The sequence below is a fragment of the Schistocerca serialis genome, chromosome 10, assembly GCF_023864345.2.
Source record: "Schistocerca serialis cubense isolate TAMUIC-IGC-003099 chromosome 10, iqSchSeri2.2, whole genome shotgun sequence".
Lineage (NCBI taxonomy): Eukaryota > Metazoa > Arthropoda > Insecta > Orthoptera > Acrididae > Schistocerca > Schistocerca serialis.
Window position 1 is genome coordinate 175,908,227 of NC_064647.1, and position 19,764 is coordinate 175,927,990.

A 19,764-nucleotide genomic window follows, 5' to 3' on the forward strand; every position below is an offset into this window, starting at 1 on the left:
AGCTGAAGGATGGTATTCACGTATCGTATAGCCATTATGGTGCATTCCATGACCACCAGCAGCATACATCGGCCTCACATAATGCCAACCCAAAACAGCAGGGAACCTCCATCTTGCTGCACTCGCTGGGCAGTGTGTCTAAGACGTTCAGTCTGACCGGGTTGCCTCCAAACACGTTTCCAACTATTGCCTGGTTGAAGGCATATGCGACACTCATTGGTGAAGGGAATGTGATGTCAATCCTGAGTGGTCCATTTGACATGTTGTTAGGCCCAACTGCACTGCGCTGCATGGTGTCGTGATTGCAAAGATGGACCTTGCTACGGACGTCAGGAGTGAAGTTACGCAGCCTATTGTCCACAGTTTGAGTCGTAACATGACTTCCTGTGGCTGCACAAAAAGCATTATTCAACATTGTGGCATTGCTGTCAGGGTTCCTCCAAGACATAATCCATATGTAATGGCCATCCACTGCAGTAGTAGCCCTTGGGTGGCCTGAGCAAGGCTTGTCATCAACAGTTCCTGTCTCTCTGTATCTCCTCCATGCCCGAACAGCATTCACTTTGGTTCACTCTGAGACACCTGGACACATCCCTTGTTGAGAGCCCTTCCTGGCAAAAGGTAATAATGCGGACGTGATTAAGCCACGGTAATGGCCGGCTAGGCATGGTTGAATTATAGACAACATGAACTGTGTACCTCCTTCCTGGTGGAATGACTGGAACTGATCGGCTGTCGGATCCCCTCCATCTAATAGGCGTTGCTCAAGCATGGTTGTTTACATCTTTCGGTGGGTTTAGCGACATCTCTGAACAGTCAAAGGGACTGTGTCTGTGATACAATATCCACAGTCAACGTCTATCCTCAGGAGTTCTAGGAACCGGAGTATGCAAAACTTTTTTTGATGTGTGTATATGAAAGAGTCCTAACTGATTCACTGACTCATCACCACTCAGTCCAAACTGCTATGGATAGAAACTTGAAATATGGAGAGGGAATTAATCTTATACTCTAGGCATTATTTAAGAAGGGATTATTCAGTATTCCACTCGTAAGAGAGGGAAATAGAGGTTACAAGGTTTTTTTGAAAAAATGTTGCTACTAAGGCTATTTTGCTGCTAGAACTACTGTGATTGATACTGTATTTGGTTTCTCGGTCAGAAATGAAAAGAAAAAACTGTGTTAGCGTTTTTGGAAATTCAGCATCTGAGGGGGTGATACAGTGGGTGAACATTTCTCAAGTTGTTATTGAATTACTACTAAACCATCTTTAAAGCTATCTCTATGAAAACTGGTATTTGACTTCTCGGTTACAAATAAAAAAAAAAAAAAGGTGTTTCAGTGTTTTTGGAAATACAACCCCTGAGGAGGTGAAATAAGGGATGAAAGCTTCACGCAAATATTTCATTACGGAAGCGTTTTTGAAGATATATCTACGAAAATTTGTATTTGGCTTCTCGGTTAGAAATATAAAAACTCGTATTTTAACGTTTCTGGAAATGCACCCCTAAAGAGGAGAAATTGGGGATGAAATTTTTTATGAAAATATTTTGTTACATTAAAACTAAATCTGTGAAAAATGATATTTGACTTGTTGCACAGAAATAGAGAAATACGTGCCATGAGATGAAAATTTCTATGGAAATACCACCACAAGAGCACTTACCACCACAATAACTCAAAAGGCAGGATTAGGAGAAGCCCAGACTCCAGCTACCAAATTGGCCAGGGCATCCGAAAATGACCATGCTTCTTTGCAAACTGCAACACCTACTAACGTAATTAACGTAAAGAAAGCATTTGTCTCCACGACAAAACAGTTTTGTCAGAACTGCATAGAAGAAGAAACAGACCTTTTAATACAATAATCTTTCAGTAGTCCTAACATACGTGTTTATAAAATTGTTTCCTTTGTAATTACTATGCAAACGCGGGAGAACCAGCGGGTGTTTAGCTAGCCCCTGTAGTAGGTTGCTAGTTAAAGTAGTGCTGTGCGCCCTAAATGTATGCATCATCTTTATGTAATTTTGACCCACTAGTTGTGTATTTTGCGGAATATCAATAGACTAAATGAAAAAAAGGAAAAAACATAAATGAAACATACATCCTCGTGGTTGATTCGTAATGGAACTGGATTTCAATAACACACATTATTTGGAGCATCAGTTACTCTTTCAAATCTGTGACGACATAGCATACAAGAAAAGATTTTTGAATGACATCACAACGTTTTTGAAACAATACCTGACTTTAAGTTTTGTCTCATGCAGAGGAGATGTATGAAATAACTAATAATTTCGAAGGTTACTATCCTGTGTTCATACACGCGCGCATTCCTGTTGCTGATCATACATCATTCAACCAATGAACGATGGCGAAAAAGTAGAGCGCACAGTATGACGTCATCAACACCAAAGTGTACTGTCTTCGACTTCCGTATAAATTCTACTGAAGAAAGTACTTTACGCCTACATAAATGCCAATGGCTCATCAATTTATTTTATAATACAAAATTTGTCTACAAGTTGTACACCTTATCTTCGTGTTGAGAGGAAAACAAATATAAAAAAAAAAATCAGGTTTGTTTTGAACTTGTATAAAATCTCTGACTATCAAACACGTTGAACTTTTCGCTAATAATACCACTGACGTATGACTAATATGGTGCATGCGTAAAGTTTGATCTGTCAAAAGAGGAATGTTATTTAAATATTCTACTCTTGAGTGAATTTAAAACAACACAAGTTATTACCGTTGTTTAAACACATAATATCGTTTTGCAACAGCACTTGAATGCTCCGTGTTTCTCCAGTGAGTGCTAAATCGCCACTAACAAAAATGCAAGACGAAATGAATAACATTCCACTCGCTGACGACGATCCACAAGCCGTTATACCCGATGACACAGAAACTGCGGATATTTCTCATAATTCAGATGCAATGGTACGAGGTCGCAGTTTGGATTCAATTCCTTCATCTTTTACTAACGGAAGTAGCAGCCCAGGACCGAACAGTCTGGATCCAGATATAAGTCCAGACGAGCAAGAAGAGAAAGCACGACTAATTTCTCAAGTTTTGGAGTTGCAAAACACGCTAGACGATCTCTCTCAGCGTGTTGATAGCGTAAAGGAAGAAAATCTGAAGCTCCGTTCAGAGAACCAAGTGTTGGGCCAATACATAGAGAATTTGATGTCTGCATCAAGTGTGTTTCAATCCACCTCTCCTAAAACCAAGAAAAAATAAGATATCGGTGCTTCGCCTGTAACGTTCCTTGTTATACCCACTGATCTATATATTTGTGCGCACAGTTTCAAGTATATTGCTTTGTGCTATTTCTGTTTACCAACTCCAGATTTGTGGGTAACAATCAAGTTGCTATTATAAAGATGCATTCACACCCACATGGTTGTATAAACCTGTGTGCTATTTGATTATTTGAGTTCCGTGCGATATGTGGACCAGTGCTGCGTGCAATATTTATTTTAATTATTGTTGTGCTTTGCTTGAGATACTTTTAAGAAACATTGTCATTTGAATAATATTGCATTATTGTCTTTCCACATCAAAGCATCTATTCTCACACCAAAGAAAATATGCGTCAATATTACTTCTTTCAAACTTTATTTTATTTCATCCAAGACTTGACAGCGCATTGAAAGAAGTTGAACAAAGTAAATGTTTGCTTTTGTACTAAGCTGTGGCAATGTGTAGCTGATTTATGCCTCCAGACACAGAGAGAATAATGTTTGTGATAATGAAGATTCTAATTACAAATTATATACTTACATGTTGTCGTAGACGTAGAGATATGCAGAGTTAGATGTACACATCTGAATAGAGTAAAATAAATGTGAAAGTATACACCCAAACTTGCTTCATTGCACAGAAAATGTCCTGTTTATCACTTTCTGTTGACCACCACATTTGAATTTAAACAAATGCACAATTTTTCATGTGTCTTGTACATTTCTTTGCTTGTAAACCAGTTTTGAAGGAAATATTTAGAAAAAAGTATTTAGAAAGTCAGATACTTTCATAACTTTCTGTACAAAGGCCTATATTTTAATGTGTACTTATTTACTCTCATTACATCATTGGACAGTTTTATTATTTTCTTTTTTTCATTTGTGTATAAAACATTTATTTTGTAGCAGCAGTTTAGTGTGTGGACTGTGAGTTGGCTGTAGCTCGAAATGCAGAAAGCCTCAACTGATTGCGTTGCACATAATACTGCTTCCAAAAGTCTCACTTCTGTCGAATTGTATGGGAATTGGCATTATATTGCAATCCTGTTTTGATAAATAACAACAACACAGTAATGCAGTCTATTTAAGTTACTGATATAATTATTTAACTTGTTAAAATTATAGAGGGATTTTCACAATAAACACAAGATTTATATTGGTATATTTTATTTCAGTTCTTATAATCACCATCTTTATCAAATGTGTATGACATCCATAAAGTTACATATTGTTTTTAATCCAATCAGCGTATTTCTGTATGTTTGTGTATACACTTGGAATGTTTGCGGCCCCACATTTGTTTGAGCCAAATGATGCCATCCCAACCTGCAACAGCAGCAGTCATTAAATGTGTAGTCACTATATTATGTGTGTTGACATATTTACTTTGTTGTACATCATGTGGATAAAAATACAAACCAATAGTTTTAAATCTGGAACTCCACACAAATAACATAATCAAAAGCATTCACACCAGCAGTCATAGTTTATGAATTGCCCATAACATTCTGCAGGTCTAATTAACTGATGAGTGTAATATTTGGAGTGTTGACATATAAAATGTTTGTGGAAATTACAGTTTTGTGATCAGGCCACAGATCATCAGATTCAACTAACAATTGAGGTGCATTAATCTTGTTCAGTGGTTATCAGGTAGGTATGTAGAGGAATGTCACAAGATCTTAGAAATATTAGTGTTAGCTGCAAATTTTTTCTACCACCACTTTAACAGATAAGTGTACACTTAGTACTTTTTCCAGTCATTAAAGGCATTCCTAATTCCCCCTCGACCCTACCACCACAGTAGTTGTCTTATAAGTTGTATCTGTTTTCATCCATCATTTGATATTTCATGGAGTCTACTAAGTTTCAGTTGCCTATTATACTGAATTGTTGCTGTGATGATGCGTATTTTGATGCCACATTTGTCACAATAAAATGCAGCAGTGTCCAAAACATGACTAACACTACCTGTAAGTATTTTATGCTGTATCTATGGGGTCTTATTCTGTAACAGCACGACTTTTTTTACTGTTTATTATGTTTCCTGGCGCATCAATGCAGCAACCAATATGGAAACTACAAACATGGATTGGTACGAAGTATATGCTGTGCATGGTTAATATAGTACATTAGTGTTTTGCAGGCAGTGCCCTCAGAATTAATGACATTTTATGCTCTGTGGTTTGTGGTTAGGTTTTTATGTTGTAATGAGGCATTCTTTGATCAGATGCATGAAAACTCTGCAATTGATGATTGATAGTACTGGTTCCCCCTCCCCAGAAGGTATCGTATTGAATTTTATTCCTTGCAGTTTTGACTGTTCCACTGTTAAGATTGTTTTGCAGATGATGATCAAAGAATTTAGTTTCCTCTGCACCACTACTTCACTTTTTTCCATTGCAAACTGTTAATTAGTGTGCATATTCTGACAGATGTAATTAACCAGTATGATTTATTACTAAGTTTTGTAATAAATGTGCAGTTAAGAATTGTGACACTATCGTACACTCATATCTTGACAACATATACTTGATAACTGCTGTAACCATTTTATATGTCCAGAAACATTAGTCTGAGATTATTCTCATATTCACACTACATATAATGAATTAGTATTTTTACAGTAAACAAAACATCTCTGAAGGCATTTGTTGTTCTTAAACACACACTGCTTTGTCTCCATTTGAAAATGAACTTTCTACTTGGAACTCTGAATCTACAGCTGCATATATATTCGACAAACCGTTGTACAGCACCTGGAAGAGGATGCTTAATACTGATATTTGGGACACACTGTCCTATCACTATCTTCAAAAGAATGCCTCCTACCAATGGAGAAATTAGAAAAATAATGTGCTTGTCATCATATCGTGAATTTTGCTTTATCATTTTCTCTCACACACATTGCCTTTCTTCAGTACAATTCATGTATATATTCCACCACATGTTACTTTGTCTATGATATTGAGGCAAAAACTATCATAGTAAGTAAATTCTGCCCTAACACAAGTTCATGTAGTCTTGGATAATATTCTTCCAATTGAGCTCTGCAGGTGCATCTCGCAAATTACAATGTGTGAAGGCTTCTCTACTTCCATTTCGCTGTCTAAAGAAGCTGCATAATTATTCAGTTAGATCTTGGTATGAGTTCAAAGCGGAGCAAGGGTTGGAAAAACGTAAAACCATAGTATCCTATGACTACAATATCTGAGTTCCAGTTGGAATCAGTGAATTCTTACAAATACCTGGGTGTAACACTTTGTAGGGTTGTGAAATGGAATGATTACATAGACTCACTTGTGGGTAAAGCAGGTGGCAAACTTTGGTATATTATTAGAATAATGAGGAAATACAATCAGTCTACAAAGAAGAGCACTTAAAAATCAGTTGTGCACCCCATCCTAGAATGCTGCTCAAGTGTTGGGTTGTCTACCAAATAGGACGAACGGGGGATATTAAATGTATACAAGGAAGGGCAATGCAAATAGTCACAGGTTTGTTTGACCCATGGGAGAGTGACACAGAGATGCTGAAGAAATGAACATGTAGACTCTTGTAGATTGATGTAAATTATCCTGAGAAAGCCTACTTACAAAGTTTCAAGAACCAGCTTGAAATTATAACTCTATGAATAAACTAGAACCCTCTATGTATCACCCCTGTAAGAATCATGAGGACAAGATTAGATTAATTACACCAGACACGAAGGTGTTTAAACAATCATTCTTCGCACACTTAATTTGTGAATGGAATGAACAAAAACCCTAATAACTGGTACAGTGGGATGTATCCTGAGCCATGCATTTCACAGTGGTTTGTAGGTTATAGCTGTAGATGTTGAATGAGACAAAGGAAGTCCAGTATACAGCTGCCAGCTACGTATGCTATTAGAGTTATTGCAAATTTTGGTGATAAGGATCTCAGTAAATTAGCTTACTATGCCTACTTTCATTCACTGCTTTCATATGGCATCATATTCTGGGGTAATTCATCGTTGAGTAGAAAAGTATTCATTGCACAAAAACGTGTAATCAGAATAATTGCTGGAGCCCACCCACGGTCATCCTGCAAACATCTATTTAAGGATCTAGGGATCCTCACAGTATATATATTCACTTATGAAATTTGTTGTTAATAATCCAACCCAGTTCAAAAGTAATAGCAGTGTGCATAGCTATAACACCAGGAGAAAAGATGATCTTCACCATGCAGGGTTAAATCTGACTTTGGCACAGAAAGGGGTAAATTATACTGCCACAAAAATCTTTGGTCACCTACCAATGAGCATCAAAAGTCTGACAAATAGCCAACTAACATTTAAAAATAAATTAAAAGAATTTCTAGATGACAACTCCTTCTACTCATTGGCTGAAGTTTTAGATATAAATTAAGGGGGGGGGGACTTAAACATTAGTGTCATGCAATATTTTGTGTAATGTAATATCCTGTACTGACATCATTTATTAACCTGACACGTTCCACATCATTACGAAGTGTCGTATTCATGATCTATGGAACAAGTATTAATCTAATCTAATCTCTAATCTAATCAGAATTCTGTTCCTATCAGCACATGTATGACATCACACGTCGCATCATCATTATACCTTGGGACAATGCAACGTCTGCTATCGGCAGGTTCAGTTGACCTGGAAGATCTGAGGACTCATATTAACATTCAGCTGTGGACAGAATGTATTAACATTCAGCTGCAATGCAGTTTTTTGACTGATGTGGACAAAACAATTTTCCCATTCAAGAGCTTGTAAAGTGTTGAGCATAGTAATGGTCACCCTTAGATGGCAATGTGTTGCTTGGGATGACCTGAACAAATGTGTGCAAAAGTGTAGAGTACAGTTCATTACCGGAGGATATTTTTTATTCTCCTCATTTCCTTTTTTGCCATTCAGCAGTGTGCGTTGATGTAAAATTTGCATGTGATTTTTACTTAGTTATTTCTGGCCTTAACTATTTACCATTTCTAAGTAGCTACTATCACATCATTAAACTAATGAAAAATGTGTATAGTAAACCACACTATACAGAAATTAGTAAGAAGAGTGACTATGTGACCATGTAATTTAATGATAAGATATCCATTTTATTGACTGGAACAATTTCATCCAAATAAAAATTCAAAGAAAAATCAACTTATAACAAAGCAACATCATGTACTGAGCAAAGGGATATCTAGGCTGGAATAACAAGGCTGAAAGGGATATACTGCTACTCACCAAACAGAAGGCACTGAGCAGCAGACAGGGATATATACAGGGTGATTATAATTAAAGTTAAACTTTCAAAACACTGTAGAAATAACACCACTGATCAGAATGATGCCAAATTGCAATGGAATGTTAACAAAGAAGGGGGAAAATGTATGGCAGAAGAAAAAAAAAAATAGTGTGAAAATTGATCAATAGATGGTGCCTTATGTGTCAGAATACGTAAATGAAAACACCTGTCATGCACACAACCCAGTGAAGTTGGTATAAACATGCTGGGTACCAGCTTTTCCTTCTTTTGTGTCTGCAATGTTTGCCATAACAGTCTCAATGCAGGATCGCACTCTGCTTGTAAAACTGTATTACAAGAATGATTACTGTGCACATGTCGCTCTGCAAAAGTTCCGGTCACTGAAGAATTTGGAAAAAGGCGTTCGTGCGATGAATGCTGTGGGTCTGGAGAAAATGATTTGGAAATTCAAAAAGATGAGTTCTTTTGGTGTGCAACCTGGTAGAGGGAGGAAACGAATTGATTCGACGTCAGTGGAAGCAGTGGCCACAGCAATGCAGGATGAGTTGAGTGTAGTGCACAGTGAATCACCAGAACATTGGACATATCCGTGTGCATGGTGCATAAAATCCTACGAAACATTCTTTTGTGCTATCCATTCAAAATTACCCATGTGCACAAGTTGCTTCCTGTTGACCTGCCAGCAAGAGAGATCTTTGCTTTACAATTTCTTGCTCGCATGGAAGTGGACAATGACTGGCCGTGGAAGATTCTGTGGACAGACAAAGACCACTTCCATCTGACAGGATATATCAATACACAGAATTGTCAGATATGGGCAACGGAAAATCCACACGCAAATCAACCAATATCAATTCATCCTGAAAAGGTCACTGTGTGGTGTGAGTTTATGGCATCGTTTATCTTAGAGCCATATCTTTTTCCAAGAGACAGGTGCTTCCAGTCCTGTTATCTGTACCATTATTGGTAAGGGCTATGAGTGTGTTTTGCACAACCATGTCATTCCCTCTCTCCAACAAGGTGGATGGGATTGTTTTTATGCAAGATGGCGCACCTCCGCACATGGCAAATCCAGTTATTTTTATTTATTTATTTCTTGTTCCATAGATCCAGTTAGTGAGTCAATCACAAGGATATGGAACATGTCAAATTGTACAGGTTTCAATTTAAACTTACATAAATACAAGTGCAATTCAATGTCAAATTGTACATAGTTTAAGTAAGACATACTATAAATACATGATATGGTTATAATAGAGGGAAACATTCCACGTAGGAAATATATATCTAAAAACAAAGATGATGTGACTTACCAAATGAAAGTGCTGGCAGGTCGACAGACACACAAACAAACACAAACATACACACAAAATTCAAGCTTTCGCAACAAACTGTTGCCTCATCAGGAAAGAGGGAAGGAGAGGGAAAGACGAAAGGATGTGGGTTTTAAGGGAGAGGGTAAGGAGTCATTCCAATCCCGGGAGCGGAAAGACTTACCTTAGGGGGAAAAAAGGACGGGTATACACTCGCATACACACACACATCCATCCACACATATACAGACACAAGCAGACATATTTAAAGACAAAAACTCTTTGTCTTAAAATATGTCTGCTTGTGTCTGTATATGTGTGGATGGATATGTGTGTGTGTGCGAGTGTATACCCGTCCTTTTTTCCCCCTAAGGTAAGTCTTTCCGCTCCCGGGATTGGAATGACTCCTTACCCTCTCCCTTAAAACCCACATCCTTTCGTCTTTCCCTCTCCTTCCCTCTTTCCTGATGAGGCAACAGTTTGTTGCGAAAGCTTGCATTTTGTGTGTATGTTTGTGTTTGTTTGTGTGTCTGTCGACCTGCCAGCACTTTCATTTGGTAAGTCACATCATCTTTGTTTTTAGATATATACTATAAATACAGTAATAGATACAATGTCAGCTAGGTAACATAACAACCATTTAACAGAAAAAGGAGTTTCAAATAAAGGTTAAACATAAGAGCACAAAGTTAAATCAGATATTAGGCCTACAAGAGTAAATACAGGTACAGCCAATTTGTTGTTACAAAAAGTGTGCTAATGCTCAAATGCACAATAAAATCAATTTAACTACTTACAGACACAATAAGTTTAGTGATGGTATACATTCTCTTTCAGATATTCATCCACAGTATAAAAAGATTTCTCTGTCAGATAATCTTTGAGAACTTGTTTAAATTTTGGCAGTTCTGTATGAACACATTTGATATGTAGTGGTAGAGCATTGAACAGCTTAATGCTGGAGTAGTATACTCCTTTTTGTACCAGAGTGAGACATTTCATTTTGAAATGTAAATTGTTTTTGTTTCTGGTGTTATAGCCATGGAATTTACTGTTGTCTTGGTAGATAGAATAATTTTTGCACACAAAGGTCAGCAAGGAAAAAATATACTGTGAGGCAGTTGTTAGGATACCTATCTTCCGAAACAAGTGCCTGTAAGCGTATCTTTGATGGATCCCACACATTATTCTGATTGCTTTTTTTTTGGATGGTGAAAACGTTTTTGCAAGTGGTTGGTTCCCCCAGAATATGATAACATATGACATCAATGAGTGGAAGTAGCCAAAGTAGGCAACCTTAATGGTGTCAACTTCAGCCACTGAAGAAATTACCCATAATGCAAATGTTGCCGAGCTAAGTTTTTTACATAGATGAAGAATGTGAACTGACCAATTACATTTACTGTCTATGTAAGCACCCAAGAATTTTGTATCTTCAACTTTCTGTATTGTTTGATCTCTACATTTTATGTTAATTTCATCGAGATTACTTTGTGATGTATGGAACCTCATATAATGAGTTTTATCTGCATTGAGTGAGAGACCATTTGAGGAGAACCAATTTAAATTGTCATTAAAAACAGTATTTGTAGTTTGTTCAAGATCATGATAAATAAAATCGTCAATTAGAATTATGGTATCATAACAGGGTAAATTTGCTGTTTGTCTCAGAACAAAGAGGAAGATCATTAATAAAGATGAGGAAAAGCAGTGGGCCCAAAATGGAGCCTTGAAGCACACCACACGTTATCGTGCCCCATTCAGACGAGGCAGGTTCTCCAGAAGAGCCATTTAGCATTACAGTCTGCTTCTGATCCTGTAGCCACAGGCCAACAGTACCACCTAAACTATAGTATTCTGCCTTTTTCAAAAGAATTTGGTGGTTTACACAGTCAAAGGCTTTCGTAAGATCACAAAAAATACCCACTGGAGACATTTTTTTGTTAATGGCTTCCAAAACTTGGTTGCTGAAAGAGAATATTGCCTGTTCAGTACAAAGACCGGCATGAAAACCAAACTGATTTTTGCTTAAGATACTGTGGAAGTTGAGATGGTTTACAATCCTCCTGTGCATGAGTTTTTCTAGAATTTTCGAGAAGGTAGTTAATAGGGATATTGGGTGACAGTTTGTAACAATGCTTTTATCGCCTTTTTTAAAGAGAGGAATCACTACAGCCAACTTTAGTCTGTCAGGGAGAATCCCTTCTTGTAGGGATGTATTGTATATGTTGCATAAAACGGGACTAACAAATTTATAACATTGTTTCAGTATTTTACTAGAAATATTGTCCACACCAGCAGAATTTTTATTTTTTAATGATCTAATTACTCTTATGACTTCGCTTACAGTAACTGGAGGTAAAGATAACTGTTGCTAATAGCTTTCTGTAGGAGGGACAATGATTCTTCCATCGAACCATTACAGCCTGTCTTCTCTGCTGCTCTCAAAAAGTGGTTATTAAATATTTCTGCAACCAACTCAGGTTTCTTTATGATACTGTCCCCTGTTTTAATCTCTACCTGAGACATGTTCCCTGTTGTCCTGCCAGTTTCCCTCTTTATTACATTCCATATAGTTTTAATTTTATTTTCTGAGCTTTCAATTTCTGATTTTATGCACATCCTGTTAGATTTATTTATAACCTTCTTGAGAATGCTACAGTAAAGTTTGTAGTGTCGTTGTTTCATTGGATCATTACAAGTCCTGAGAGAAATGTATAACATCCTCTTTGTTCTACAAGATGTTATTATCCCTGTAGTGATCCAAGACTTCTTGGCATTGCCTATATGACTATTTCTAACTACTTTTTTTGGAAAGATGGACTCAAATACAGACATGAGTCTGTACTTTTTGTTTACATCTGTTTCCCTATAAACTGGGCTCCAATCTATCTCTTTTAGGATGTCACTGAATTTTTAAAGCCCTGTTCATTTATTATCCTAAAATATTTCCAAGAATACTCGGAACTGTTGCACACACTGTTGTAATTGAGCCTAAGCAATTGACCACCATGATCAGAAAGGCCAATGATTGGATGTACAGTTAAACAGCTGCTGAAGTGCCATTCGGAAATGTTAGAATTACCAGCTGCCATTTCCCTACAGCCTGGCTGTCCCAATCACCTGATCTTAATCTGAAAGATGTTGTGTCCAGTGTTTCGATTGCAAACTTAGCTGCATTGAAGGCACACATCGCGCAACACATTCTGAATGTAACCCCAGAAACACTTCGGTCAGTTGTGGAACATACTGTTTCTCGATTTCAACTTGTTGCAGAATATGGTGGACAGCATATTGAACATCTTTGCGCCAGTCACATGGAAATTAATAACTCAATTTGATTTTGATTGATGCTTTTTATGCAGTTTTTGGCCTCAGGAAAATTAAAAACCAATGTGATTTATGATTGTTATGCAGTTTTGGCCTCAGGACAATTAAAACCCAATGTGGTTGATGCTTTTTATGTGGTTTTTGGTCTCAGGACAATTATAAACCAATGTGAGTGATGATTTTTATGCAGTTTTTGGGCTCAGGACAATAAAAACCAATTTTTTGCATCTGATGTGATATGACCTTGCCGTGGTGGATGGGCTTACGTAACTAACAGTATCACACCTGTACACTCATGCACTCTGAGTAGTACAGTTTGTTTAACATCAAATGTACACCTTATGCATTGTTGTGTGATTCATTTTTCATATGTAGTCAACCACTATTAAAGTATGATGTTTACAGCACCATCTATTGCTACATTTTGTAACTATTTATTTTTCTCCTGCCATCATTTTCCCCCTTATCCGATAATATTCTGTTGTAATTTGACATCATTCTGACCAGTGGTGTTATTTCTACAGTGGCTTGAAAGTTTAACTTTAATTATAATCACCCTGTATATTGACTTGGATATATATTTCTGAGTGGAAATGGGGTCGCAGTTTATTGTTTGATGATGTTTTAAAGAGTTTGGCACTGGAGTAAATAATTTCACATTGAAACAAAAATTCAAATATGAAGTATATCTGGAACTAATTTTTGTATTTGCACATGGCTGTGAATATCCATTGTATCCAAAAATTACCTTAATTATTAATCCTTGCAAACAGGCAAAGCTGGCAGGAAACAAGGCAGCATGAAGCATAATATGTTACTGCCAATAATGAGACAAAGGAAGTCCAGTATACAGCTGCCAGTCAATCCAAGAATTATTGTCTGTCACTAACGGTTCTTTCACCTCTGTCAGTTACTTGTATATTCGAACAACACTGAGTTGCACCATAGTTCAGACCTCATGTTAAGCTGTATGTCCCCCTATAACTGAGTGGATAGTTCAATTCAGAAGGCTCTTGATTCAAGAACTTGTCACGTGCAATAGGACTATGCCTAGTAGAGCATTTGGTGTTCAAACTAAGCTTCAGGTTGACAACAACTACCGATACACGGGGTGCAACAGGTATAAGGGCAGATATTTTTACATGTGATTCCTTAGTACGTACATACATCAGTGTGTTGCTTGTTATTTCTCTGCATCAAACAGTCTTCCCATAAACTTTATGATCTACATCTACATGATTGCTCTGATATTCACAAGAAAGTGCCTGGCAGAGGGTTCAATGAACCACCTTCAAGCTGTCTCTCTACCATTCCACACTCGAACGGCATGCGGGAAAAACAAGCACTTAAATTTTTCTGTGTGAGCCCTGATTTCTCTTATTTTATCATGATGATCATTTCTCCCTATATAGGTGGGTGCCTACAGAATATTTTCGCAATCGGAGGAGAAAACTGGTGATTGAAATTTCATGAGAAGATCCCATAACAATGAAAAATGCCTTTGTTTTAATGATTGCCAGCCCAATTCACATATCATGTCTGTGGCACTATTTCCCCTATTTCACGATAATACAAAACGAGCTGCCCTTCTTTGTACTTTTTTGGTGTCATCCGTCAGTCCCACCTGATGCGGATGCCATACTGCACAACAGTACTCCAGAATAGGGTGGACAAGCGTGGTGTAAGCAGTCTCTTTAGTAGACCTGTTGCACCTTCTAAGTGTTCTGCCAATGAATCGCAGAATCTGGTTTGCTCTACCCACAACATTATCTATGTGATTGTTCCAATTTAGCTTGTTTGTAATTGTAATCACTAAGGATTTAGTTGAATTTACAGCCTTCAGATTTGTGTGACTTATTGTGTAATTGAAATTTAGCAAATTTCTTTTAGTACTCATGTGAATAACTTCACATTTTTCTTTATTCAGGGTCAATTGCCACTTTTCGCACCATATAGATATCTTATCTAAATCATATTTAAGTAACACATTTCGTATTGTTTACTAGTTAGATAGACGCAATCTATACCTAAATTTTCTGAGCTATAAAGTTTAAAAACCTGACCAAACACACCTGATAACGTAAATTCTATAAAATCAAAGTAATTACAAATTAATTCTTCTGTCATTGTATCTCTAATTCAGCACAAAAACAACCACCACTGCACATAAGACCTTTGTGTCGTTTTTTGTTTACACACCGCCAATCACACGTCCTTGACAAATTTAAAAATTCTTTAAACTTAATTATTCTTTCAAAACTGACCATGAGTGAGAAACATGGGGGCTGTTTTAGAGTAGTGAGTAGAGGGATTTGTTGCCAATCTTGTAGGAAATATTTTCACAGGGGGGGGGGGGGGGGGGGAGAATGTTGGAAGAACAGAAGAGGCTCTCTCCTGGAACTGCAGAGTATGCAGTAGGAACATTTTGATTGGGGAACAGGAAAGGAATATCTGTGCCCTTCAGGCATGGTTGGAGGGAGCAAGGAAGGAACTCATAAGGATCAAGGGAGATAGGGGGGAGGAGGGTGGTTGGGAATTGGCAGCTGGTAGGAGGATAGGAAGAAAGAGAACGCGATCTGACAGTTTTATCATCAACACCAAAAACAGGTATCTACCACTGCCAGAGTTAAATGGAGAAGAGACTCAGTTAGAACGTGGAGCAGGAAATGTGCAGCACACTTCAACCGAGGCCAAGAAGTCTAGGAATGTACAAAGTCTTAGGAAGAAGAAAGTGCTGCTGCTAGGTAGTAGCCATGTGCGAGTTGTAGGCCCTCAGTTATAGGAAAGTTTAGGGGCAGTATCTTCAAGCCAAATGCAGGGCTAAGTCGTGTAATAAAGGACATAGGGTCTTTATGTAAGGACTTTACAAAAGAGGACCACGTAGTGATAGTGGGTGGGGCAGGAAACAGTTTTAACAGGGATGGGGCATGTAACATAGATGGTGACCTGGACAAGATAGATTCCCTGACTCATGGCACCAACATGCACTTTGTTGAGCTGTTCCGGCGTCATGATTGACCACACCTTGATGGATCTGTGAGGTGAATCAATGTGGGGTTAGGGATGGCTCTGAGGACAGCCAACTTTGCTCATGGTCAAATAACTGTTGTCATAGTTAGGAAAAGTTGGTCTTTTTTTAGGATAAAACAACAGGTTCCCCTGCCTAAAGAGTATCTCCAGCAGTTTAAAAAATACTCAAACAATCACTCACAAGACAGATTTTAACGCTTCAAATATCACATATACCAGATGTCACAAAGAAAAACATGGAGCATTTCACAGACTTAACAATCCTTCATCAAAACAGGTAATCAATAAAAAATAAAATACAGCTATTAGAAGTTGAGCTACAATCTTTGAACTGCACAGTAGTTTGCATTACTGAGCACTGGTGTAGAGACACAGAAATCCAACTCATAGTATTATCACTGTATGAAAAAGCCAACTCTTACTGCAGAACTACTTCAATGGGTGGGAAGATCATGCATTTATATCAGAAAAGGAACACAGTTCAAATCAAGACATGACCTCAGTACAGTAAGTGAAGACAAACACTTTAAAATATCAGCTATTGAATTAACAGGGCTTGATATCACCAAGAAATTAATCATTTTGTGCGTGTATAGATCTCCGGGGTAGTGTGGACACTTTTTTCAATAAATTAACAGAAGTTCTACATAAAGTCTCAAATACAAAGGTCAACATAATTCTGTGTGGGGACATCAACATCAACACTAATATCATAAATTAATCCAGCAGCACCTTCATAAACATCCTTCAAAGTTTTGGCATGTCCCTATTGGTCAGTAGTGCAACAAGGGTTACTACAATGACTGCATCAGTAATTGACCACGTGGTCACAAATATGGACAGGGAAAAAGTGATGTAGCTGTAAAAGATCTTGGACTATCAGACCATCTCAGTCAAATAACAACAGTAAAATCAGGCATTGAATCATTCCCTAAACTACAAGCCTACAAACAACATCTATCAGAAATCAAAATAAAAGATTTTTCAAAAGAGCTAGAAAAACAAAGCTGGGATGAAGTGTATAAGAAAACCAATGTGAATATGAAATTCTCTAAATTCTCCACATTGTTTAAATTGAATTTTGAAAAGCTATTTCCAAAAGTATGCATGTCTGTATCAACATCTCACAAAAACAGATGGATAACAGCAGATATTAAGAAGTCCTCCCAAACACTTAAACACCTCAGTTCCATGAAAAAGATTCACAGTGATCCAGAATTCTTAAATTTCTATCATAGATTCAAAAAGATCTATAGGAAGGAGCTGATTGCTATAAAAAAGGAAATGCAGACTAACAAACTGCTAAGGGAGGGGCATAAGGTAATAAATGATCCACAACACTTAGCAAACTATGTAAACGAGCATTTTTCAAGTATTGCAGAGAAGTTACAGCAAAAATTCCCCAAAACAAATATAACACCTGTAAATAATGTTGCACTAAATACAATGGTGTTACTTCCAACCACAAGGAATGAAGGCAATAAAACTGTTCAGAAACTAAAAAATAAAAAGTCAGTAGGCTTAGATGAAGTACTAATGTGTGTACTGAAACAATGCACAGGGATTATACGAGGCCCCTTAACAAATATAATAAATGAATCCTTCACATCAGGGACATTTCCAGAGCAGTTCAAACAGGCAAGAGTTGTACCTTTGCTTAATAAAGGTAAAGCAGAAGACATAGAAAATGACCAGCCCATTTCCCTGCTGTCAGCATTCTCAAAAATAATAGAAGCAATTATGAAAGACAGATTAATGAATTACCTGGATAAATACAATCTTTTAAGCTAATCACAGTTTGGTTTCCGAAGTGGCAAAAATACGGAGTCAGGCATAGTAGAATTCACAAAAGTTGTACTTGATGCTCTTGTTAGAGATGAGTGTGTCATAGGCATATTTTTGGATCTTTTTAATGCATTTGATATGGCTGACCACAAGATTCTATTAAATAAATTAGAGGCATTAGGAATAAGAGGGATAGCTAATGACTGGTTTCGATCATACCTAACAGATAGGGTACAAAGAGTAGAGATAACACATACTTCAAATAGATCTAAACATTTAGAAAACACTTATCAAAATCAAAATACATTAATACAGGGGTTTCACAAGGTAGCATATTAGGACCAATACTGTTCCTGATATATGTCAATGACTTTCCCAGTAGTGTTACTCATGGTGAAAAAATTCTCTTCGCTGATGACAGCAATATTATAGTCGCTGAGAAAACAGGAGAACACCTTGCTGAGAAAGCAAATGAAACTCTCAAGCAAGTTTATGATTGCTCAATAAGCAATAAAGTAACATTGAACATAAAGAAAACTAATGCCATGAATTTCAGTTTGAAGAGGAAAAATGACCACATTAAATTAAATGTAGATGGCACCTCCATAGACTGTGTAACAAATGCAAAATTTCTAGAAATGAATATTGATTCTCAGTTGAAGTGATGTGAACACACAAAGGTACTTGCAAGCAGAATGTCATCAGCATGTTATGCCCTTAGAACCCCATCATCAGTGTGTAACATGCAGTGTCTTTTAGTTACATATTATTCATATGTACACTCAATTCTTAGCTATGGCCTTCTTGTTTGGGGAACAAATGCACAAAATATGAACACAGTTTTCGAACTCCAAAAAGAGCCATAAGAATAATCACCAAAAATACTAGTCAAACTCATTGTAAAGATCTGTTCAAAACACTGGGGATTTTAACTGCTCCATGTGAATACATTTACCAGTCAGTTGAACATATCAAAATAACAAACAGCTCTGTCCATGACCATGCAACAAGAGATAGACTCAACTTACATTTACCAAGAAAAAATAAACATAAAACTCAAAACAGCATTTTCTACCAAGGAATAAAACTGTACAATAAATTACTGAAACAGATTAAAGAAATTGCAAAAATACACTTATTTAAAAAGGCAGCTAAATGCAATACATTTTATACATTGAAGTATTACTTATATAAAACAGAGTAGAGGTTCGATAAAAAATGTTATACAAATAAATAATAATAATGATTATAAAAAATCCAACATTCCACATAACATCTTCACTTTATGTTTTTTTTCCCTTCTTCTTTCCTTTCTAGAAATACTTACCCCCAAGCTATGCATAGCACAGTACTAACACCTCATCCTCTTTCTGAGCTCAACATCTCACTCATTATGGAGGGATGCTGACTCAGTTTTACAGGATAGAAAATGGGAAGCTGCGGTACAGAAAATGGCCCAGGGATCTCCAGTGTGTGTGTGTGTGTGTGTTGTGTGTGTAGTGAGTGAAGTGTTATGAAACAATGTGTGTATAGTGTGTGCAGTGACTGATAGTAAGATATGAGTGAACAGTGTGGCATTACATTATTTAATAAGTTATTTGTAAGAAAAGTATTGTATACCAGGAGTAAATATAATGATTGTCTTTAACTAGAATTCTGTAAATATTTGTGTATACAAATTAGCTTATTTTAAATTGATCTAAATTTGTAAACACTTTGACATGTCCTGTATCCTTGTAATAAGAGATCTATGGATGAATAAAGCTACTACTACTACTATTTTGCAATTTGTTTTGGTCATC

General features: G+C 36.9%; 1 protein-coding gene across 1 annotated transcript in view; it reads right to left on the bottom strand.

Moving 5' to 3' along the window:
• Positions 1 to 4,395: 4,395 nt before the first annotated feature.
• LOC126425033 (chymotrypsin-like protease CTRL-1) overlaps positions 4,396 to 19,764 on the bottom strand; it is a 216,186-nt gene continuing 200,817 nt past the window's right edge. The window contains exon 8 of the mRNA XM_050087941.1: positions 4,396 to 4,571. Coding sequence (XP_049943898.1) covers positions 4,467 to 4,571 — 105 coding nt within the window. The 3' untranslated portion in view covers positions 4,396 to 4,466. The remainder of the gene's footprint in view (positions 4,572 to 19,764) is intronic.